At 40.0% G+C, this 25,086-nt stretch overlaps 1 protein-coding gene across 3 annotated transcripts in view; it reads left to right on the top strand.

Annotated features, from left to right (window-relative positions):
• The window catches only part of CDH7 (cadherin 7), a 137,731-nt gene that overhangs the window by 6,375 nt on the left and 106,270 nt on the right, over positions 1-25,086 (top strand). The window contains exon 2 of one of the 3 annotated variants that reach the window (XM_081561549.1): positions 7,432-7,837. In XM_081561549.1, coding sequence (XP_081417675.1) covers positions 7,628-7,837 — 210 coding nt within the window. In that variant the 5' untranslated portion in view covers positions 7,432-7,627. Of the gene's footprint in view, positions 1-7,431; positions 7,838-25,086 lie in introns of those variants that run through there. The other 2 variants (XM_081561548.1, XM_081561550.1) reach the window with 2 other exon arrangements.

Below are 25,086 nucleotides of genomic sequence, written 5' to 3'. Positions count from 1 at the left end.
GTTGATTTAGTAAATAGTGCTTGACTGATTCTTAACCTCTCTCTCTCTTTTTTTCTATTTTGTTCCAATCCATTTAAGATTTCCTTTGTGAGGCTTCATTTTGCATTCTTTTGACTAAAGTGTTTTGTGCTGATCACAGTATTATTTGTGGTGATTTTCATGTATTTTTGGTTTGGCCAAAAATAAAAAGAGAGATAGACCTAACTGATGTTACAAGTTTTAAAAATGACAAATTTTAGCTTTAAAATATCAGAGCAAAAAAAAGTTTTAAATATTACCCAGAGTTTTTAGATTTTAGATTAATTACCAATCCAGTAGCCATCTCTGCTTTTTTTTTTTTTTGAAATGTCTGTGCTGGGCCTCTATTCAGTTCTTCTCTCCTCAGTTATAACCTCTTCCTGTTGTTTTTGTCCTCAGTGTTATAATGGTGAACATTTGTAACTGTCCAGAAGTTGACACAGATCTGTAGAAGTTACCTAACTGTATACAAATACATTATTTTTCTGCACTGTCTTTTTTTTTCTGAGTTGGTAATAGTGACCTGGGCAGCGGTCCTGACTTCCAGAGGGCCACCCTTTTAAGTTTTCCCATGGACACATGTTGGCACATGACACAGCTTGGGTGCAGAGGTCTCTGCTCATTTCTGATGTAACATCTCCCTGGTTAACTGCCTGTATAGGAAGCTGAGATAGGAGAGGAGGCAGAAGAAAGGAAGAAGAGGATGCAGAAGTCTGCGGAAGGAAGGGGCAGAGTTCTGTTTTGGGACACAGATTCGTGAGACCGTGTTTAACCCATTGAGCAAAAAGTCAACGATTGAAATGTACTGGGTACTCAAGTTCATTTATGTGGAAAAGATGTCACTGTGGTTGGTGCGTTTAGACGTGTTGACGTTTGTGTGAAGATGGGAAGCCTGTATGGTGAGGTGATGGACAGAAAATCTCAAGGTCAAGTCTCTATTACTTCTGTTTGATGACCGCAGATAACTGAAGGTTTTTCCTCAGGGTTTAGGGCCCTTCCTCTCTTTCATGGTAACCCCACTCATCCAGGGAGGGTGAGCTGGGTTGAGCTGTTGTTCTGGCCTTTACCTCGAAAACCAGATCTGACCAGAAAGCAAGGCAAGGATTTGGGGGGACAGGTGGAGAAAGGGGATATCGGACCCTTGTCACACCACTTCCTCCTCCTGTTATCAAGTGTGTGTTCCTGGCAGGGTTTGTAGCCTCTCCAAAGTATCGATGTACATATCGTGAAACACCCTACTCAGATCACAACCCTTCATATGTGATTTTCCGATTTTTACCAGCACACTGTACAAAGGGTGTTCTAGAGGCATTTATTTGCCTCATGAAAGAGAATTTCATCCTCCAGGAATGTACACAATGCCAGTTGAAGTATCCTTGTACTCTCTTGTAGACCTTCAAGAAAAGTAAAGGAAATTTGGCTCAAGAGACTGGCAAATACTTCAAATCCTGCAGAGAAATGTAATGGAATTGTTCTGAAAGTGATTGTGACTTCTGAACATGGTAGAGTAGCCAAGGATTTCCATGTTGACTTCCATGGTTAAGTTTTCATATTAAACGTGAGAGTGATGATAACGAAAAGAAACATTCCATAAACATTTTCTGAATGTCAATTCCAGGGCCTACTTCTGTTCTGGATACTAGGATCCAGAGATAGGGTAAATCATCCCTGTTCATCAAGGTTTCTATTAATACTAACTGCTCTTAAAACCCTTGATTTAAATAGGAAAGTACAGAATTCTCAGGTATCTTTCCTCTGCAGATATTATCATGTCAGTGACTCTAAAATAACTCATGGCGTTTTCTGTCACTCTGTTGTTTTATGTGTTCTAGCTTGTTCCATCACTCCACAGTCTTGTATGGAAAAGAAATAATCAAGAGGCAAAAAGAGTAATTTAAACATGTCTTGTTAAAATTCATGCTCAATTCCATAAATACGTCAAATGCTTCCTTTATATTCCCATGGCTTTCCTTAATCTCTCTACCCTTACCTTTAATTATTAACAATGTGTACTTTTTCATAACTGAAAAAAGACAACAAAAGCAATTTTATATAGTTAAGAGCTGTACAAACAGACTTTATAAAATGATATAGCTCAGCTCTCACATTTTGCAAACGTGGAACGTGAAGTCCCAAAGGGATCCAAGGTCATTACAGCAAATGATGGAAGGTCATGTGATCTATTTCCAGTCCAGATTATATTTCTTTCTTATCGGTGAACATCCTGAGTGAACTCAAATACAGTTGTCCAATACCAATACCAGTCTTTGACTTATGAGAATGACAGAGAATGTGGCTTTAGGAAAGAAAATATTACATTTTTTTTTAAGAATGTATTTTGTTGCCATTGTTTGTATGCATCTAGATGCTTTGTTATATAATCTATGTAGTTGTCTGGGAACTGACTAGAACTATTAAGAATGTTTTCATTCAATTTACTTACAAAATAGAAACAGACTCTCAGACTTTGAGAATGATCTCATGGTTGGGAGAGCAGGGAGGAAGAAGAATGGGGGAAGGAAAATGGTTAGGGAGTTTGGGATGGCCATGTACATACTATACTGCTATACTTAATATGGAGAACCAACAAGGACCTACTGTGTAGCACAGGGAACTCTGCTCAATGTTATAATGCAGCCTGGATGGGAGGGGAGTTTAGGGGAGAATGGATACATGTATTTGTGTGGCTGAGTCCCTTCACTGTTCACCTGAAATATCACAACATTGTTAATTGCCTATACCCCGATACAAAATAAAAAGTTAAAAACAAATATTTTCACTAAGTGTTAAGAGTTTTCTGAAACATTTTATTATAGATAACATGAAAATGAAAACATCACAAACTGACTTTAATTTGAACATAAGTAGTATCAAACAAAATGTATATATGTATATAATTTTTTAGTTTTATATTATTTATGTTACATATATTTGTGTGTGTGTGTGTATATATATATATATATATATTTAGTGCTTTTAGTTTTTGCCAGGCACTATCCTTAGCTTTTTATGATTTGCTTATTTAATCCTATGAATTAGATGCAGTTATTAACATTTTCATTTTATAAGTGAGAGGCTTGAAGATTCACCCTGGAACTCTGGAACTTATTTTCTTAGAATTTAAGCATCTTGTCCAAGATTGCATAGCTGAGACATGACAGACTCAGATTTGAATTTATATCTGAGGCAGATGCCCGCAGACTACCAGTATTTAATTACAAGTGTGTGTCTTAGTTGCTCAGTTGTGTCCCACTCTCTGCGACTCCATAGACTGTAGCCCTCCAGGTTCCTCTGTCCATGGGATTCTCCAGGCAATAATACTGGAGTGGATTGCCATGCCCTCCTCCAGGGGATCTAACTGACCCAGGGATTGAACCTGGGTCTCCTGCATTGTAGGCAGATTCTTTACCATCTGGGCCACCAGGGAATCCCAATTTAATTATAAGAACTCCCCAAGTCTAGAATTCTGAAAAAATTCATTTGCTGTTTTTTAGAGGTTGGGGACAATTTCACACAGAAACAATGCTGTCAAGGTCCCTTAATCTATAGAGTAGCCTAAATTGACACAGAATTGAAACAGAAGAACTATACAAAAAAGATTTTCACGACCCGGATAATCACAATGGTGTGATCACTCACCTAAAGCCAGACATCCTGGAATGCCAAGTCAAGTGGGCCTTAGGAAGCATCACTACGAATGAAGCTAGTGGAGGTGATGGAATTCCAGTTGAGCTATTTCAAATCCTGAAAGGTGATGCTGGGAAAGTGCTGCATTCAATATGCCAGCAAATTTTGAAAACTCAGCAGTGGCCACAGAACTGGAAAAGGTCAGTTTTCATTCCAGTCCCAAAGAAAGGCAATGCCAAAGAATGCTCAAACTACCACACAATTGCACTCATCTCATAGGCTAGTAAAGTAATGCTCAAAATTCTCCAAGCCAGGCTTCAACAGGATGTGAACCGTGAAATTCCAGATGTTCAAGCTGGATTTAGAAAAGGCAGAGGAACCAGAGATCAAATTGCCAACATCCACTAAATCATCGAAAAAGGAAGAGAGTTCCAGAAAAACATCTATTTCTGCTTAATTGACTATGCCAAAGCCTTTGAGTGTATGGATCACAACAAACTGTGGAAAATTCTTCGAGAATTGGGAATGCCAGACCACATGACCTGCCTCTTTTGAGAAATCTATATGCAGGTGAGGAAGCAACAGAGAACCAGACATGAAAAAAACACACTGGTTCCAAATTGGGAAAGGAGTACGTCAAAGCTGTATATTGTCACCCTGCTTATTTAACTTATATGCAGAGTACATCATGAGAAGTGCTGGAGGAAGCACAAGCTGGAATCAAGATTGCTGGGAGAAATATCAGTAACCTCAGATACGCAGATGACACCACCCTTATGGCAGAAAGCAGAGAAGAATTAAAGAGCCTCTTGATGAAAGTGAAAGAGGAGAGTGAAAAAGTTGGCTTAAAACTCAACATTCAGAAAACTAAGATCATGGCATCTGGTCCCATCACTTCATGGCAGATAGATAGAGAAACAGTGGAAACAGTGAGAGACTTTATTTTTTTGGGCTCCAAAATCACTGCATGATCAGTGCGCCATCACTGCATGGTGACTGCAGCCATGAAATTAAAAGATGCTTGCTCCTTGGAAGAAAAGCTGTGACCAACCTAGACATCATATTAAAAAGCAGAGACGTTATTTTGCCAACAAAAGTCCATGTAGTCAAAGCTTTCGTTTTTCCAGTAATCTTGTATGGATGTCTATCATGAGTTGGAGTATAAACAAAGCTGAGCACGGAAGAATTGATGATTCTGAATTGTGGTGTTGGAGAAGACTCGTGAGAGTCCCTTGGGCTGCAGAGAGAGCCAACCAGTCAATCCTAAAGGAAATCAGTCTTGAATAGTCATTGGAAGGACTGATGCTGAAGCCGAAACTCCAATACTTTGGCCACCTGATGGGAAGAACTGACTCATTTGAAAAGACCCTGATGCTGGGAAAGATTGAAGGTGGGAGGAGAAGGGGCTGACAGAAGATGAGATGGTTGGATGGCATCACTGACTCAGTGGACATGAGTTTGAGTAAGCTCTGGGAGTTGGTGATGGACAGGGAGGCCTGGCGTGCTGCAGTCCATGGGGTCGCAAAGAGTCGGACACGAATGAGCAACTGAACTGAAATTGACATCATTTGGCCATATCGCATTTTAAAACATTTGGTCTTAGGAACCAAAGTATTTCTGCCATAGTTTTTAGGAGCAGTCTCCTTCCTTCTTGAGGAGGGAGAGCAGTGAAACTTGAAATGTTCTTTGGCCAAAGGGTTCCCATGCTGGACTCAGTCTGGTCACCGCAACCCTAGGTCACCTCCGCCATCCCCAGGTCCCTGTGCTGCCTACTAAAAGCTACTCACCAGGAATGCCTGGCCCCAATTCCCGGTTGTCATAGACAAATCCCTACACCAGCACACCATTTCCTTGTTTAAGTGTTTAGTTGTCTACTTGTAACTGCAGGTAATTGTCTCTCAGGTGGATTAGCTCAGACCAGCGTACAGAGAACTTCCAACCTAGCTGAGGGTCATTCATCCCTCAGAATATCAGTAAATCGCCCCAAGTTCCTTCTTGCTTGTAATTCTAAGTATAAAACAACTCGCCTTTCTAGAGTGATTTTCAAATGAACCAAATTCATTTTTGATCATCAGATGGGAGATCTGGATTCTGGGAGATGGTATTCAGAGCACAGACTGCAGTTCCTATGCTCCAGTAGTAGTTTATCCTTCCTGGGGCTCCTCAGAACATAGCCGTTAGCTGTATGTGGAGCTGTTCTGAAATGTCCTAAATTTCAAAACTTTATTGCCGTATCTTTAATAGGAATATGTTCATTTGAATAGAGCTTCAAGTCCACACAACCTGTTTCTTCCAGTTGTGTGGACTATGTTAACATGTTTAATACAATTCACCTTCCTTCTACCTTATATGGTATATTCTGTAAGCAATTTGACTGTCAGAAATCATCTGATGATTAGCAGACATTTCTGTTACAGGAGAGAAGGGAGAAAGATGGAAAAGTTGGCACAGAGAGTGTTTTCTGCTTTGATAATGAGATATGTTGTGGCTTCATGTTGTTAAAACTATTTTTCTCCTCTCAAAAATTGAAAGCAAATCTTATTTGCCTTAATTATCCTATTGTTGATTTATTTATAGTTAGTCAAATGAATTCATAACCCAAAGTGCAGCAGTGATTTAAGTGAGCACTTGGTCATAAATTCTCATTCCTCTGTGTTTTGGAGTGTGTTGGCAAGTTGGCATTGTAAACTGATTATCTCTTGCATAATCAGAATTTGGGAACTGAAATAACTAGACCTTAGGATAAAAGATTTTTGCTGCTGCTAAGACACTTAGGTGTGCGGAACCGAGAATCAGGCTCACATATAGAGTCTAATTTGCTCACCCCTCTGATGATCAATAGAATTCAATCCTGTCATTGTTGACAGAGAAAGGCCCTACTATGCACAAGCCATGCTGCAAGGGGTTCAGTAAATATTTGTAAAACGGCAAATACCTTCAGTGCAGTAGAATAACCAAACGCGCTCCACAGCAGACACGACAGTAAGTTTGAAGGGGAGAAATGGAAACCACTGAGCTTTTCAGCTGATCACAATCAAATCAGAGCACATCAAACCAGCTGGTGTTCGGTGGCTTAGAATCAATCAACCGGTTTTGAAGCATCTCATACTTCTTTCTCTTTACAGTTTCACAGGAGAGATTTAAACTAGCATATGTCCTTTCCATTTGGTTAAATCCCTGCTTTGAGCTGCTTGGCTTTCATATTCTAATACCAACAAATGAAACTGTGATAGAAAAGGACAAAAAAAAAAAATAACGCGTAGCATTAAAATGATTTTTTTAACTGATGGGTTGCTCCATTTGTATTAAATAAACCATATGCTTCTGATGAGAATGCCGTAGAAGAACCAGGAAAATTTTAAGGTTGTATTATGGAATCAGGATAATTCTGCATCAGCAGTATTTATGTCATTTGTGAATATGGCCACAGCGTTTGCAGTTTTCTATTTTAAGTTTATCATCATATTTTAATGATAGTGCAAATAATGCTATCTTGGAAGATCAAGAGTGAGTTAGTACCAACAAAGTCCTACTGTAGAGCACATGGAACTCTGCTCAGTGTTATGTGACCAGCCTGGATGGGAGGGAGGTTTGGGGAGAATGCATACATGTGTGTGTCTGGCTGAGGCCCTTCACTGATCACCACGACCCTGTGAATTGGCTGTACTCCAGTGCAAAATGTTTTGGTGTTAAAAACAAAGTGAAAAAAAAGAATGAGTAAGTGCAAGTTACAAGTTATTTCTGTGTTTCAGTTTCTGACTCCAGCTCTTCTCTTTGTTCTGGTAGGTACCTATTACACCATTCTTGGGCGAAGGTTATTCGGCACTTGTGACCTCTCCCCTTCGAACTCTCTACAAATTATTATCTCTGCACTCCCAGCTGACACCCTGCCGGAGGCAAGAGCTACTAAGCCAACTGGAACTGTGCCTTCTCTCTTGTCAAGGTTTTTTTCTTACACAGGAAAAAGAAAGAAAAAAAAAAGATGAAGTTGGGCAAAGTGGAGTTCTGCCATTTTCTGCAGCTGATCGCGCTTTTTCTGTGTTTTTCGGGGATGAGTCAAGCCGAGCTCTCAAGGTCCGGATCAAAGCCCTATTTCCAATCAGGGAGGCCGCGCACGAAGCGCAGCTGGGTGTGGAATCAGTTCTTCGTGCTGGAGGAGTACATGGGTTCAGACCCCCTCTATGTAGGAAAGGTAGGGTATTTGGTTTTTCCAGGTCACAAACAATTCTTGTGAATGTCTGTGGTTGAATGGAGAACGGCTCCTTTTTCTTTGGAGATGAGAAACACAAAGCTGTCATGAGATTTCTGGCACTGGTTAGGCACGCTGGCACAGTCATCCAGGTGTTACTCATCCCGTGAAGCCACAGTTTAGGGAGTGATGCTTTATTCCAAGATACAGGCGAGACTCGTACTCACGCCTTGTTTACCATGATGGTGGCATGTTAGTAAAGCTGTCATTTCCAAAATTAGAGCAGGAATGCTCATTTGACAGTGGTCCCTAACATTTTTGGTGCTTGGAACTGGTTTCATGAAAGTTTTTCCCCCTGACAAGGATGGGGGACATGGTCTGGGGATGATTCAAGGGCATTATTTGCACTTATTGTCTGCTCTGTTTCTCATCTGATGCTGCCACTGATTTGACAGGATGTACTGGTCCACGGTCCAGAGGCCGGGGACCCCTGCACTAATAAATGAAGACTGGTGGGTTCTATGAGCCAACAGATTTTTGAGATTCTTTCTGGGAGTTATTGAGGCTGCTAATGCTCATACTAACCTGAGGCTTACGTATCCTGTTCTGATACTTGCAGTTGAAAATGGCAAAAGTGTAATTATGGAGACTGTTGTTTCTAAATCACGAGCAGTTCAAATCTACATTTCTAAGCGGTGGTCTTGTTTTAACGGACTATTAAAATTTCCTTTTTAAAATTACATTTTGGTTAAAAATGAACGTGAACAGAGGTCAACGAGAAGTGATCTTAGACGAGTGGTGGGCAGTTTGGGGTGTATTTATTTGGCAGCCGGGCGGTGCCCAAGTGGAGATTCTTTACCACTGCTGCTTTCTGCCTGCATGTTTGGGTAGCGGTTCCCATTTGAGCACTTTCTGAATTGAAGGCTGCGCTTCAGGGCACGTGGACTTTCCCCGACCATCCTGGTACCATGTTCCCAGTTCCTAGTTTGATGCAGGTTTGGCTATGTTCATGTCTGGGAAGGTGTCCTGAGATTTTCAACTTGGTGCTGAGCCCTGGTGAAGGGCTCAGTAGAATGTGTTTGCAAGACATCTATACATCTGCATGTCTGCTTTCTGTCAGTTTTATGCATCTATTTCTGGTAAAGTGAAGCCCAGCACACTGATGAATTTAACCCTGACTGTATTTTCAACTGTGAATGATTGAGGGAGAATCTCTGGGATTTGTTTCACAGGTCATTGTTTCATTTGAATAGACCTTGGGTAAGGGTGAAAAATCTGTTTTTGTTGGTAGGTGTCTGTATTAGTCAAGGTGATCTTTATTATATATATCTTCTTATTTTTCTTTAAATGCCTTTACATTGTACAAATACTGATACTGTGTTGTAACAAAGGAATTCAGATACGTTAAAGATTTCTAGGGACGTGGATTAGGAAATTTTCTAGCCTATCATAGCATGTTTCTGCCCTGACGAGGATGTGCATGCATATGTGCTAAGTTGCTTCAGTCGTGTCTGACTCTTTGTGACCCTATGGACGGTAGCCTGCCAGGCTCCTCTGTCCATGGGATTCTTTAGGTAAGAACACTGGAGTGGGTTGCTGTGCCCTCCTCCAGGGGATCATCCAGACCCAGAGATCAAACCCATGTCTCTTATGTCTCCTGCGTTGGTAGGTGGGTTGTTTATCACTAGCACCACCTGGGAAGCCCAAGAAAGGATGTATACAAGTGTGTGTGTGCATGCATGTATGTGTATTTTCAGAGCCAGTCTGCTTTTATCAATAGCACCATTATTTATACTTACCGTGTACTAAATCTTTCCATTTCTCTTATTTTCATGTAAATCAAGTGAAAGCAGTAATCTTACGCAATGTTAGTGACCTAGAATCTTAGCTCATAATTTCATTCATTTTTAATGAACATTTGAGAAATTCATCAAACTTGTTTGAGTGGATAGGTCTATAATAATTCATCTATTTCATAAAGGATCAGTGAAAAGTGAAAGTGTTAGTAGCTCAGTCATGTCTGACTGTTGGTGACTCCATGGACTATAGCTCGCGTGGCTCCTCTGTCCATGGAATTCTCCAGGCAAGAGTGCTGGAGTGGGTAGCCATGCCCTTCTCCAGGTGATTTTCCCAATCCAGGGATCAAAACAGGTCTCCTGCATTGCAGGCAGATTGTTTACTTTCTGAGCCACCAGGGAAGTCCAAAGAATCAGTAATTATTAGTTGTTATTATGGTAGTTATTACTACTATCAGTAGTTATCAGTAGTGAAAGTCGCTCAGTCGTGTCCGACTCTTTGCGACCCCGTGGACTCTTTAGTCCATGGACTTCTCCAGGTCAGAATACTGGAGTGGGTAGCCTTTCCCTTCTCCAGGGGATCTTCCCAACCCAGGGATCGAACCTAGGTCTCCTGCATTGCAGGTGGATTATTTACCAGGTGAACCACAAGGGAAACCCAGTGGAAATCACACTTTTGCACAAATGTAAAATTTTCTAAACATGACTAAAATATTCCCACTAATTTGGTTTTAAATGGAGTTGCTTGAGTGAGATTGACATTTGGAAATTAAGATAACTTAAAATTTAAAAAACCCTCATGTTTTAATTTTTATAACCTTCACCATAACAATTCAGCCTGCTTCTATCAAGATAATCCATGTTAAGTCAATTTCAAGTTATGAATGGATGTCTCTAGGTTGCTTAAGTTCCAAATACATGCAAAAGTAATGGGCAATGCCGTTGCTATTTTTCTATTAATAAGAGAAATCGTGTGGTTCCTTGATTAGGTAGCAAATATTCTGTGCTTTCCTTTCCATTAGTTAGAGACAGTCGTATAGCAGACTTGACGTGGCAGGAAACAAGTTCGTGCTTATCTCCTGAAGGCTGTGTATTGGGAGTTCAATAGTGCTCTTCACAGTAAAATGTTCAGGATGGAAATAGGTTTTTAAAAACACTTAACTGATTAAAATACAGAAAAGGGGCAATAAAATAATTTGAGATGGAGAGAGAATTTATAGAGAAGAGAGACAAATGAAAGGCTTTAAAAGGTGCGATTTACATTTGCTTGAGAGACGCGGTAGATAAGGTGAATACTCTAGGCTTTTTGTATGAGATGAGAAAATGAGTCTCTTTATCATTGTCCTGAATGGGCAGAGTTAAAGGAAAATTTTGACCTCAGTACAATTTTTATCACTTGGATGTGTACAGTAGATGTATATATATATATTCTTTTCATTTCTTTTTTTTTTTTTTCCCTACCTTGAGGGAGGCTATGACCAGTTTTCAAAGACAGAATAGAAAGTTCTAGATTAATATGCAGAAGACTAGATAGGCAGATAATGCATTTCACAAATGCATATTTAAAGTATGCTGGTTAGATGGCTACACTCTGGGTCTTCCTGAGAAAATCAAGCTGTTTAGGTAATTTGGAAAATGTAAACGATGACCTTGATAAACTTGATAGCTTAATTTAATCACAAAATGAATATGTATTGTATGCGTCAAATTGACTTCAGTCTTATTGCTGACTCGGGTATTTCCTATTAGTTGTATGACTTAGGTTAAGTTGCCTAATATTACTAAATTATAGTTTCCTCATCTTTAAAATAGGAATAATGATATCTGTAAATCAAGTTTTTTGTTTGTTTTTACTGAGAAATAATGAGATAAACTATTTGGAACATAAATTAATCTAGACATCATATTTATCTATTTCACTACATATTAATTATAAATTAACCAGGTTGTGGATAATCTATTGTGTTATGTGTCCAGTGTTATAGTTGTGATCCTTCAGATGAGAGTAGACATAATTTTATGTATTAAATAGTATTTAAACTTATTGCAATTAATTATAGGATTGGTCCATATTGGATGTACTTGGCGATACATGTCTTGTATAGGATAAGACTATGACATACATATGTGGGTAAATGATTCAGTCCTTAAACACACGGACTTCAAATGTCAGATCACATCTAAAATTTTTTTACCTTCAAAGTTGAAGACCATGTTAATGGATGATGCCCAACAAGATCAGCTAAATTAGTCTACAGTTAAACAAAATTTGGTCTTTAAGGTAGGATAGTGAAGTCACAAGATGGCTATCACCTTTTATTTTAGCCAATTTCCCGAGTTTGATAACTCAAGACGAAAGTAGGACAGTCTGTTGAAAGGGACCAGGAGTTCTTCCAGAATCCTCTGCAAGAGGCCTCCAGGACACACTTCTGGGCTGGGATAGAATCTGACCTTTATCGTGAGCACCTCATTGTTTTCTTGTGATTCAAATTGACAAACCGCTGTGTCTTACATAAGGAGCCATTACTCTGATGGAGCTCTTTTTGTAAGTTAAAGTATAATTGATGTATTTGTGCTCTGTCGTGTCCGACTCTTTGCCATCCCCATGGACTGGAGCCTGCCAGGCTCCTTTGTCCATGGGATTTTCCAGGCTAGGATACTGAAGTGGGTTGCCATTTCCTTCTCCAGGGAAATTTTCCTGACCCAGGGATTGTGCCCGTGTCTCCTGCATTGGGAGATGGGTTCTTTACCGCTGGCATCACCTGGGAAGCCCCATAGTTGACATACTACATTGTATTATTTTCAGGTGTATTATATAATGATCCCATATTTGTATAAATTGAGAACTGATGACCGCAGTACGCCTAGTTGACATCCGTTGCTCTACATAGTTACAAATTCTTTTTGTGTGTGTTGAGAACTTTTAAGATCCACTCTCTTCACAACTTTCAGATGTGCAATACAATATTATTAACCAGAGTCACTGTGCTGTATGGAGCTCTGTTTTAAAGAACAGTAAGTAGTGCACCTTTCCTTAAGAGGAGTATTTTTTTGGCTGTGCAACAAGGCACATGGGATCTTAGTTTCCCTACTCGTGATGAAACTTGTGCCCCCTGCAGTGGAAATGCAGAGTCTTAACCACTAGACTTCCAGGGAGATCCCCAAGAGTATTTCTTAATTACAACTGTGTCTGTTTTCTTGTCCTTTCGTGGGAAGGATGAAGTAGAGATGCCCTTCTTTTCTCTTCTTCCTGTGAATTTATATAACCCTGCCCTGGCTCTTTGAAGTGCATCGGAAGTAGCTGTGTCCAGCCATCTGTTGGCATCACACTCCATCTTTTCCTCACCTCGGCATTTCTCACTTAACATCCCCTAACCATCTGACAAAAAAATTTGTCTACAAAACAACTGAGCCTGAGTCTCAGGTATTAAGTGTTTTTCATCTCCGCTCAGTGTAATGGGCTGCCAGGCATTCGCTCTGCTCCGGGCCATCACTTTCACTGAAATGTGTGTTTCGCGCTTCTTCCGCAGCCTGCTTCTCGAGCTGTTAACATCACTCTTACCTTTTCTGCTACTCCTCTTTCGTCCCCCCTCATTCAGGGAGAATTTATGCCTCTTACCCTGGTCAGAATCAAAGACATAGGAATATAGCGTGGGATTCACTCTGCTCTCAATTTCACCTGGCTTGAAAGTGTGGCTGAGCATCTTTGATGCATTTAATTACACCTCACAGCCATGTCTCTCACTGAGAGATTTCTCTGTCTCCTGATACCTGAAGCTCTGCCCACTGTTCCAGAAAAGAAACTTTCCTCTTGAAGAGAGGTTGTGTTGAGAGAATTGGGTTACAAATCAGATTCCTTTATGGGGTTAAGTTTATATGAGATACACAAAAGAAAATAATCCCAAGTATTAAGAACTTAGGGAAGAAAATAAAAGTTCACTTGGGTGTTTCCATAACACCTTATTGAAAAACCTGAATGAACTTTTGGCTAACCCAGTATATCATGGTAAAAATTACATTTTGTAGATTTCAGAGGGAAAACAGCAAAAAAAATCCTCTAAATATGTAGATTACCTGAAATTGGCTCCCATCTTAAAAGAAAACAAATAGTTTGTTCTGTGTATGCATAGGAAACCCATTTTCATAACATTTTTATAACCAGAGTGAATTGTTTAGACCCTGGCTTTTATCTTCTTGTTACTTCACTGATAGAAATGTGGAGCTCCTGGTGGCTTCAAAAGAAATTTGGACATGGATAAGCTCTGTGGGATGCAAATAAGTTCAGACTCTTAGAAATATTTTTTGGCAGTTATTTTTAGCTCTTATAAAATTCTGGAATAACTATAAAGTAGTAAATGTGTTTTCTCCACATAAAATCAACAACCCGAAGTCTTTGTGTGTTCTTACAAAACCATAATGAAAATAATATATATCAGATTTTGCTACTAAAATGCAGAAACATACCATTAGTTCAGTTTAATATTGCCTATTTTCTCTTCAGAGTTACCTTAGGTTAGAAATGAAGGTTGTAATTAGCTACCAAATACGTTACAGGTGAGACTACACAGCTAGAAGTTGGAGGATAGGGACTTGCAGTTATAAACCTAATTATAGTCAAACTTGGGCTTCCCAGATGTCTCAGTGGTAAAGAATCCACCTGCTGATGCAGGCGATACAGGAAGCACAGGTTCGATCCTTGAGTTGAGGATATCCCCTGGAGGACGAAATGGCAACCCACTCCAGTATTCTTGCCTAGAGAATTCCATGAACAGAGGAGCCTGGCAGGCTACAGTCCATGGGGTCACAAAGAGTTGGACACAACTGAGTGACTGAATATACACACACACTCAAACTATAGATAGTCTAGATTGGCTTTAAAATTTTCTGGTTGTTTATGTGGATCAAGATCATTTAAAATGCTGTCTTTTTTAATGTGTGTGTTTGTACACACTTGTCACCCATTTGGTGAGAGTAGGAGCAAAAATCATGAAAAGCTAAATTCAGTGTATAATAGTTGGGTTTTTATATTTATGTTGAATTTCTAAATGCAAAGACAAGATTCCAGCTAAAAGGATGATATTGGGCTTTTCTATAGAAAAGTGTAATTGACCGACTGTAGATGCCATGCTCACCGATACACAGTCAGTCTTTGTGACTCACCAAGATAAATGATAGAATTAGATAAGCACAGGACAGGCACTGAGGCTTTGCTGGTTTAGGCATATCTGGATGAGTGCTAGCGTGGGAGGAATTTCATCCTAATTGTTTCATCTGATTTATATTGATTGTCTGTCATAGTGATGGTGATCACTAGAGAGAAACAATAGTTTGTAGAACTATGCTTAAAATCTCTGGCATGCTGGGCAGCCTGTCCTGTGTTTTCTTTCTTCCTCTTCCTTCTTTTCTTCAAATACTTAGTAAGTACCTTCTCTATGTTAGGTACTGTGTTAGATAAAAGAGTTAAAAAAAATAAAGCCTCTCCATCCTAACATTGTCTGGTTGATAAACCAAGCAGGTAACAGGTGGTGATGGAAAGGAGTCAGTTCCACAGCTGATCTGTAGCTGCGGAGGTGGATAACCAGAGGCACAAATTTATGGATCCGTGAACAGAGGCTTGCACGAGGGTACCTGGAAACACTCTGATTTCACGATTCATCTCCAAATCAGAGGCGAGAAAAAAGGAATTATCTCCTTAGAAAGTAGGACAGAATCTTCTAAAATTATATTGGGGGAAGCTTTATATAGTGGAAAGATCGGTAAGCAGAAACCTTGGGTTATACTGACAAGTTCCTCATTATTGTGGGCAATGCTCTAAAATGCATACATTTCAGTCTTCTCATCTGTAAAATAGAGATCAACTAGGTAAAAATTTGAAACCATCTTGAAGTCATTTCAGACTTACACATAGGTTGCAAAGTATCATTTCAGGACCCAGCTTCTCCAAATGATAGTGTCATACATGACTGCTGCTGCTGCTGCTAAGTTGCTTCAGTCGTGTCCGACTCTGTGTGACCCCATAGATGGCAGCCCACCAGGCTCCCCCATCCCTGGGATTCTCCAGGCAAGTACACTGGAGTGGGTTGCCATTTCCCTCTCCAATGCATGAAAGTGAAAAGTGAAAGTGAAGTTGCTCAGTCGTGTCCGACTCAGCGACCCCATGGACTGCAGCCTACCAGGCTCCTCTGTCCATGGGATTTTCCAGGCAAGAGTACTGGAGTGGGGTGCCATTGCCTTCTCCATCATACATGACTAATGGCTACCTATTGGGCTTCCCTGATGGCTCAGCGGGTAAAGAATCTGCCAGCAGTGCAGGAGACACAGGAGATGTGGGTTTGATTCCTGGGTTGGGAAGGTCCCCTGGAGAAGGGAAGGGCTACCCACTCTAGTATTCTTGGCTAGATAATTCCATGGCAGAGGAGCTTGACAGGCTATAGTCCATGGGGTCATAAAGAGTTAGACACAACTGAGTCCCTGAGCTTGCACGCATGCAGTGACTATACCTATTATTTAAACTAGGAAGTTAACATGGGGATAATACTCTTCACTTATCAACAGGTCATATTCAGAATTTTCCAGTTGTTACAGTCGAGTGACCTTTCTGGTAGAAGCCAATCCTGTATCGTATCTTGCATTTGTCTTGTCTCTTTAGTCTGTTGTCCTTGACTAGTGATTTGGTAGAGTCTCTTACAGTCAGGGTCAGTTTCGTGTTTCTTCTTAATGTAGACGTGTCAGGGGGTATAGTTTGGGCAGGAATGCCACAGAGATGGTACAGTGACCTGCTCACTGCTGCTTCTCAGCAGATACAGGCTGCCAATAGGGCTCATCTTACAGATGTTGACTTTGCTCACTTGGTCAAGGTGGTACCTGCCACGTTCTTCTACTGAAAAAAACATCTGAAAGTTTTGAAATCCTGAAGGAGATATAGAATTATCTAAGCTGCCATTAGGGATTAGGATAAATATTACTGGTGGTTTGAGGGATATGCATTGAATGGTTCATTAAGGTCCATCGTCCATTTTTAGGATGGGGTTGTGGGTTTATCTGAAATGTGGATGAAATTTAAATCTAAAATGCTGTCAGGTAATATCCATACTTTTATGTAGTAATTGATCTTGTTTCTCAAAAGCACATCAATTTAGGATGTCTCAGAGAAATTGATTTTGTTTTTTTTTTTTCTTTCAAAGCATGTGAGACTACTCTCTGTTGTCTAGGATTCCAAGAAGATGTCTACTAATCTGTACTTAAATAAGAGCTTTCTTCCTCCTTGCTTACAAAATATAAAGAACTGTTTTATACTGTAGAGTGTGCCACAAGTATTTAACCCTCATGATTATAAATAAAACATTGCTTTGGAAAATAATAGGTATAGTTGGCTAAGGTAAAAGAGAATGCAATTGAATGTCTTACATTTTAATATATTCATAAGAGAGCTGAAGTGTAAACAATGAATGGTATTCTGTTTAATGTTGGAAAAGATTTAGTAATGAGGATTTCTCCTAATAATTCATAGAGCCAATAACATTTCTGATTCATAGTCAGTACTGATTACATCTTCAGAAAAGCCTTGAACTCACAAGGAGTTCAAGGAAGGAGGGGTTCTTATATTGGAGATGAGGTAATAGATGCATTTGGAAGTACAATAAGTAGAATAAGGGAGCAATCATTAGAGATATAATTCAGAAGTGTTACAGGGCCAGTATGGAAAGTAAATTTGTGGAAATATGTTGTTTTACATCTATGAAAAGAACTTTGTTTTCCTTCAAAGTATCAGATTTAGTTTTATTACTATCAAGGTCTTTTGACATGTTTTGCAAACTTTTTCCTCTAAAGGGCATATATTCAACAGAGAATAGATACATTTATGCGGACTCTCAAATTATTAATGGTACATGGTATTTCCTAAATTTTACTAAATCTTGAAACTGAACATAGAATAACAGGGTATGATAATTCATAGAGACATTAAAATGCTATTTAGCTGGGACACAGAAATATTAGAAATGAACCCTGGAACAGAAATTTCCAGAATAGAGTATGGAAAAATAATGAACTGTTGAGAGTCTAGAAAGAAAATATTTTGGACTTTTATTCAATTAAAATTAAGCTCATCTAAAAAATTCTAGTTTTTGGTATATGAAATACACAATACAGTCCAAGGAGTTTTAACTGATAAAAGTACAGCTTCAAACAAGTGGGGAGACCATTAGCCCATCCCTGAGGGGGTTATAAAGACATTAGGAATGTTTGGCTGGTTGGCTGTACACTGCCGTACTCCATTGAGATGGTGGGAAAAGATGGAGCAAGTAGGGTCAAGCATCAACTTAGCCTACTTTTGTACATCATGGCTTGTTGTTCGGCCTCTCAGTTTTGTCCAGCTCTTGGCAAACACATGAACTGCAGCATGCCAGGCTTCCCTGTCCTACACTATCTCCCAGAGTTTGCTCACATTCATGTGCCTTGAGTTGATGATGCCATCCAGCCATCTCACTGCTCTGTCGCCCCCTTCTCCTCCTGCCCTCGATTTTTACCAGGCTTAGGTTTTTTCCAATGAATCAACTCTTTGCCTGAGGTGTCCAAAGTATTGGAACTTCAGCTTCAGCATCAGTCCTTCCTTGGTTTAATATTCAACATAAGAGAAGGTCTGAACTCATTCCAGCAAATAACAGGGAAAAGGAACTGGCCAGAAAAATACTTGTGTTGACCTCAACCAGTCTTAATTCTTTTCAGACCAAAAGCCTAAGGATTTTCATCTCTCCTGTCACCACACAAATAACATAGTGCCCAAGAGATGTGGACTCTTATACAAAACTGGGGAAACAGACTCTTGGAGGGCACAGACAAAACCTTGTGAGCACCAGGACCCAGGAGAAAGGATCAGTGACCCCACAATAGACTGACCCAGACTTACTTGTGAGTGTCCAGGAGTCTCCAGAGGAGGTGTGGGTTGGAGGTGGCCTGCTGCTGGATCGGGGGCAGTGAGTGTGGTGGTGCATGCATGGGACCTTTTGAAGGAGGTCACCTTTATCTTCATTACCTCCAGGATAGTTTGGCCTCAGGTCAAACAACAGGGAGGGAACACAGCCCCACCCTTCAACAGAAAATTGGATTAAAGATTTAGGCCCCACCTAAATGGCAGGCCCCGCCCATCAGAACAAGAGCTTTTTTCCCCCTCAGTCAGTCTCTCCTATCAGAAAGCTTCCATAGGCCTCTTATCCTTATCCCTCTGAGGGCAGACAGAATGAAAACCACAATCACAGAAAACTAATCAAGCTGATCACATGGACCACAGCCTTGTCTAACTCAGTGAAACTTTGAGCCATGCCTTGTAGGGCCACCCAAGACGGACGGGTCATGGTGGAGAGTTCTAACAAAGTGTGGTCCACTGGAGAAGGGTATGGCAAACCACTTCAGTATTCTTGCCTTGAGAACCCCATGAACAATATGAAAAGGCCAAAAAGATATGACACTGAAAGATGAACTCCCCAGGTCAGTAGCTGCCTGAAATGCTACTGGAGAAGAGTGGAGAAATACCTCCAGAAAGAATGAAGAGGCAGAGCCAAAGCAAAAACAATGCCCAGTTGTGGATGTGACTGGTGATGGAAGTAAAGTCCAGTGCTATAAAGAGCAATATTACATAGGAACCTGGAATATTAGGTCCATGAATCAAAGTAAATTAGAAGTGGTCAAACAGGAGATGGCAAGAGTGAACATTGACATTTTAGGAATCAGTGAACTAAAATAACTGGAATGGGTGAATTTAATTCAGATGACTGTATGTCTCCTACTGTGGGCAAGAATCCCTTAGAAGAAATGGAGTAGCCCTCATACTCAACAAGAGTCCGAAATGCAGTACTTGGATGCAATCTCAAAAACGACAGAATGATCTCTGTTTGTTTCCAAGGCAAACCATTCACTATCACGGCAATCCAAGTCTATGCCCCAACCAGTAATGCTGAAAAAGCTGAAATTGAACAGTTCTATGAAGACCTACAAGACCTTCTAGAACTAATACCCAAAAAAGATGTCCTTTTCATCATAGGGGACTGGCATGCAAAAGTAGGAAGTCAAGAAACACCTGGAGTAACAGGCAAATTTGGCCTTGAAGTACAGAATGAAGCAGGGCAAAGGCTAGCAGAGTTTTGCCAAGAGAACGCACTGGTCACAGCAAATACCCTCTTCCAACACTGCAAGAGAAGATTCTACACATGGACATCACCAGATGATCAATACCCAAATCACATTGATTACATTCTTTGCAGCCAAAAATGGAGAAGCTGTATACATTCAGCAAAAACAAGACCGGGAGCTGACTGTGGTTCAGATCATGAACTCCTTATTGGCAAATTCAGACTTAAATTGAAGAAAGTAGGGAAAACCACTAGACCATTCAGGTATGACCTAAATCAAATCCCTTACAATTTTACAGTGGAAGTGAGAAATAGATTAAAGGGATTAGATCTGATAGAGTGCCTGAAGAATTATGGACGGAGGTTCATGACACTGTACAGAAGGCAGTGATCAGGACATCCCTAAGAAAAAGAAATGCAAAAAGGCAAAATGATTGTCTGAGGAGGCCTTACAAATAGCTGAGAAAAGAAGAGAAGCTAAAGGCAAGGAGAAAAGGAAAGATATACCCATTTGAATGCAGAGTTCCAAAGAATAGCAAGGAGAGATAAGAAAGCCTTCCTCAGCAACCAATGCAAAGAAACAGAGGAAAACAATAAATGGGAAAGACTAGAGATCTCTTCAAGAAAATTAGAGATACCAAGGGAACATTTCATGCAAAGATGGGCACAATACAATATAGAAATGATATGGACCTATAGCAGCAGAAGATATTAAGAAGATGTGGAAGGAATACACAAGAGAAATATATAAAAAAGATCTTTATGACCCAGATAACCATAATGGTGTGATCACTCACCTAGAGCCAGACATCCTGGAATGCAAAGTCAAGTGGGCCTTAGGAAGCATCGCTACAAAGCTAGTGGAGGTGATGGAATTCCAGTTGAACTAGTTCAAATCCAAAGATGATAATGTGAAAGTGCTGCACTCAATATGCCAGCAAATCTGGCAAAGTCAGCAGTGCCCACAGGACTGGAAAATGTCAGTTTTCATTCTAATCCCAAAGAAGGGCAGTGCCAAAGAATGTTCAAACTACTGCACTATTGCACTTATCTCTCACACCAGCAAAGTAATTCTCAAAAACTTCAAGTATGTGAACTGTGAACTTCCAGATGTTCAAGCTGGATTTAGAAAAGGCAGTGGAACCAGAGATCAAATTGCCAACATCTGTTGGATCATCGAAAAAACAAGCGAGTTCCAGAAAAACATCTATTTCTGCTTTATTGATTACGCCAAAGTCTTTGAGTGGATCACAACAAACTGTGGAAAATTGTTAAAGAGATGGGAATACCAGCCCACCTGACCTGCCTCCTGAGAAATCTGTATGCAGATCAAAAACCAACAGTTAGGACTGGACATGAAACAACAGACTGGTTCCAAACTGGGAAAAGAGTACATCAAGGCTGTATATTGTCTCCCTGCTTATTTAACTTTTATGCCGTGTACATCATGAGAAATACCGGGCTGGATGAAGCACAAGCTGGAATCTAGATTGCTGGGAGAAATATCAATAACCTCAGATACGCAGATGATACTACCCTTATGGCAGAAAACGAAGAGAAACTAAAGAGCCTCTTCATGAAAGTGAAAGAGGAGAGTGAAAGAGTTGGCTTAAAATTCAACATTCAAAAAACTAAGATCATGGCATATGGTCTCATCACTCCATGGCAGATAGATGGCAAAACAATGGAAACAGTGACAGACTTTATTTTCTTGGGCTCCAAAGTCACTGCAGATGGTGACTGCAGCCATGAAATGAATGGACACTCCTTGGAAGAAAAGCTATGACCAACCTAGACAGCATGTTGAAAAGCAGAGACATTACTTTGCTGACAAAGGCCCATCTAGTCAAAGCTATGGTTTTCCCAGTAGTCATGTATGGATTTGAGAGTTGGAGTATAAAGAAAGCTGAGCGCTGAAGAGTTGATGCTTTTGAACTTTGGTGTTGAAAAAGACTCTTGAGAGTCCCTTGGACTGAAAGGAGATCACACCAGTCATTCCTAAAGGAAATCAGTCCTGAATATTCATTGGAAGGACTGATGCTGAAGCTGAAGCTCCAATACTTTGGCCACCTGATATGAAGAACAGACTCATTGGAAAAGACCCGGATGCTGGTAAAGATTGAAGGTGGGAGGAGAAGGGGAAACAAAGGATGAATGATTGGACGGCATCACCAACTTGATGGACATGAGTGTGAACAAGCTGTAGGAGTTGGTGATGGACAGGGAAGCCTGGCGTGCTCCAGTCCCTGGGGTGGCAAAGAGTCGGACACAGCTGGGCGACTGAACTGAAGAGATGTGGGGGGAAAAGCAGAGAGAGTATACTGAGGCCATCTTCATTTCTAGTTCAGCTCGAATTCTGTCTGCTGTAAGATAAATGCAGAAGAGTAATTTCTCAAGATGGGGCTGTGTCACAGGAAGGGTAATTACCATAACCAAAATGATTAACATCATTCCAGCAAGTTTTGTGTGTAAACAGTGCACAATTATCTGATAAGAATGCTTCCCTTAGGATATTTACTTATCTTCTTAGTTAAAATGCTGACATGTTTGAAGGTATTTAACTGAAAACAGACAATCAGGATTTGGACAACACATACATAATGCTCAACAGATGTGAGTTTGAAAGATTTGTGATGATCACTGGTGGAATTAGTCAAACCAGGCTTAAATTAGATTTTTCTGATTTGTGAGTCTTTTAAGGGTCCACATTGGAGCAGAATCTTTGTGCAGCGTAAAAGATTACACATTCCATTCTCTCAAGTGAAGAAATGAAAGTCGACATTTTCTTTTTCATAACATATCTGAGAAACTCAGGTCTGTATTTCATACACTCTCCCCTTGACAAAGTTTATGTAATTTTCTCAACTGAATTCTAACAGCTGAATTTAGATGGCTAACTGATTTTGCTTATTCTGCAGAAGCAGTTAATAGTGAGCTCAAGTCAATGGGATTCAATGCATGATAATTATGTCTAAGAAAAGTGAAGATGAGATGGTTGGATGGCATCACCTACTCAATGGACATGAGTTTGAGCAAACTCAGGAGATAGTGAAGGACAGGAGAGCCTGGGATTTTGCAGTTCATGGGGTTGCAAAGAGGCAGACAAGGCTTAATGACTGAAGCGCAAAGAAAAATGAAGTTGTCAATAGTTGAAGATGATTAACCATCAGTAGTTAAAGAAACAGAGGAGAAATAATCAGATGACTATAGAACACTGAGAGAGCTTATTTGTAAAACTGAAATCATACATGCACTGCATCAAGAAACACAGAGCCTTGTCTGAAATGAAAGTAACTTGAATTGTGGAGTAGATACACAACCTTGGAAAAGTGCTTTTTACAAAGATTCATGTCAAATGATGGGATAGTATTGTAAAGCTTGACACTGAAAGTAAAAATACAAGCCTTATTACAAAGGGTAGGTGTCTTGTTGGCTAAATCATTATAGCACCTGCACGTAGACTTTTGGCTGTGACACAACAGCTGTGTTCGTGAATTTGGGAGAGTGGGTGTGGAGTGTAATGATCTGAAACAAGACTGCTTTTTTCCATTGATTAGATCATTTGTTGGAGATGTGAGAACAATTGATGATGGAAAAAACATACAAATGAGTGAGGATTAAGGGTTAGTATTAGGAAGAAGTGTGTTTTGTTTCGGATCCAATTAAGATTTCACAGTGGGATTTATGATTAAAAACAAAAGGGACTGATACTTACATGATTAATATCACATTGTGAGTGTGTATGTATATATATATATGTGTATATATATATTTTTCAGCGCTACTCTCTTCACACTGTCTGTAGCTTCTGACTTGTGTCTAAGTTTGATTTCTCTGTGAACTCTGGGCACACTGATCAAGTCTCGTTTTTCACAGCACTCTATTTTTAACCTTATATCTAGAGTTAAAGAATGTATAAGAGAAATAGAAACTTAAGTGGTGGAAGGAGTTTTAGCAACTCCAGAGGCTTCAACAGTCATGCAATAGCTCTTTTTATTATTTTTTCAAGCAATGGCTGTGGAGCTCTGTACCAAGGTCACAGGATAAAAAATCTCTGGAACTGACCAAGTCCCATAGCAACTGTTGTCATGGGCAGGATTAAACCTCAATAATTTACAACTGATCCAGTCAGTTCAAAAGAGAAAAATCAAGATTTTTGTTCCCCTTACTATGAATTTTGTCATAACATAAGACATGATTGCATTACCCATTGGGTTGGCCAAAAAGTTAGATTGGGTTTTCATATGATGTGAAGGAAAAACGCAAATGAACCTTTTGGCCATCCCAGCGTTATTTTTGTTGTTGTTATTAGCATTATTATCTCTTGAAGAAAATAGGAAAAAAATTAGGGTTTGGACTAATAGATGTGATCAATAGTGTAACTAGCAAGTATGCTAAAAGGAAGCTGTAGTAAAACTGCATGTTAACTAGGAAAGCCAAAATCAATTTCTCCAAATAGTGTTTTCCTCAGGTAAAAGTGGTGACTGAGGGGCCTGGTCTCTCTTCATCACGACACTCTGACAGCTTCCTGCACACACTGCTGGTGTTTGCTTTCTCTTACTTGTTTCTTCAGGTCTCTCAGCATTCTGCTTTCATTTTAAAAGTTAAAGTAGGCTTTTTCTGAGATATTTTGTTTCTTTTCTAACAGATTATCTACTGATAATGTCATTCTAAACTTTGCATAAACACCGCCTATATAACTATAGAGTATCGCATACTGTTCCAATAAGTTCAGGGGCACGTTTAGGACAGGGTTAAGAAACGTGAATACTCTAGCCTAAGCAGGTCTCCAGTCTGAGCTCCTGTTGCATCCATAACCCATCACACAGCTGTGAAGCCTGGACGTGGTGTTTTCCACCTGTTTCTGACTCTGGAGCATCCAAGTGTGCACGATTTCCTCAGGGCTATGTTGGAAGAGTCTAAAGCTACTGCTGTTTCTCAGAGTTATTTCAAAGATACAGGCTCTTCCACTGGGAACACATGGAGCCAGGGAGATAGACCTGGATTTGAATGATAGTTACCCCACCCTGATGACCCAAAATCACAGACTTGACCTTCCCTAGAATTCCTGTGATCGCCACAGCCCTGTTTTAAAGTCTGCCATGAACTCAGCTGAAGCAAATAAAAAAGAGAAAAGGAATGGAGGAAGGAGGTAGGTTATTTTGGGCTTTCTCAGATGTTCAGTGCAAAAGGGAACAGGAAGATTTCAGTTGGCTGCCTGGTAAGAAACATGTAGAGAATAGAAGGAAATGGGGATAGAGCTGCCATATGACCCAACCATCCCACTGATGGGCATACACACTGAGTAAACCAGGAATGAAAGAGACAT

This window comes from Giraffa tippelskirchi, chromosome 14 (genome assembly GCF_054371585.1).
Source record: "Giraffa tippelskirchi isolate mGirTip1 chromosome 14, T2T-mGirTip1v1.2.pri, whole genome shotgun sequence".
Lineage (NCBI taxonomy): Eukaryota > Metazoa > Chordata > Mammalia > Artiodactyla > Giraffidae > Giraffa > Giraffa tippelskirchi.
This window is presented reverse-complemented; position numbering and strand designations above follow the sequence as displayed.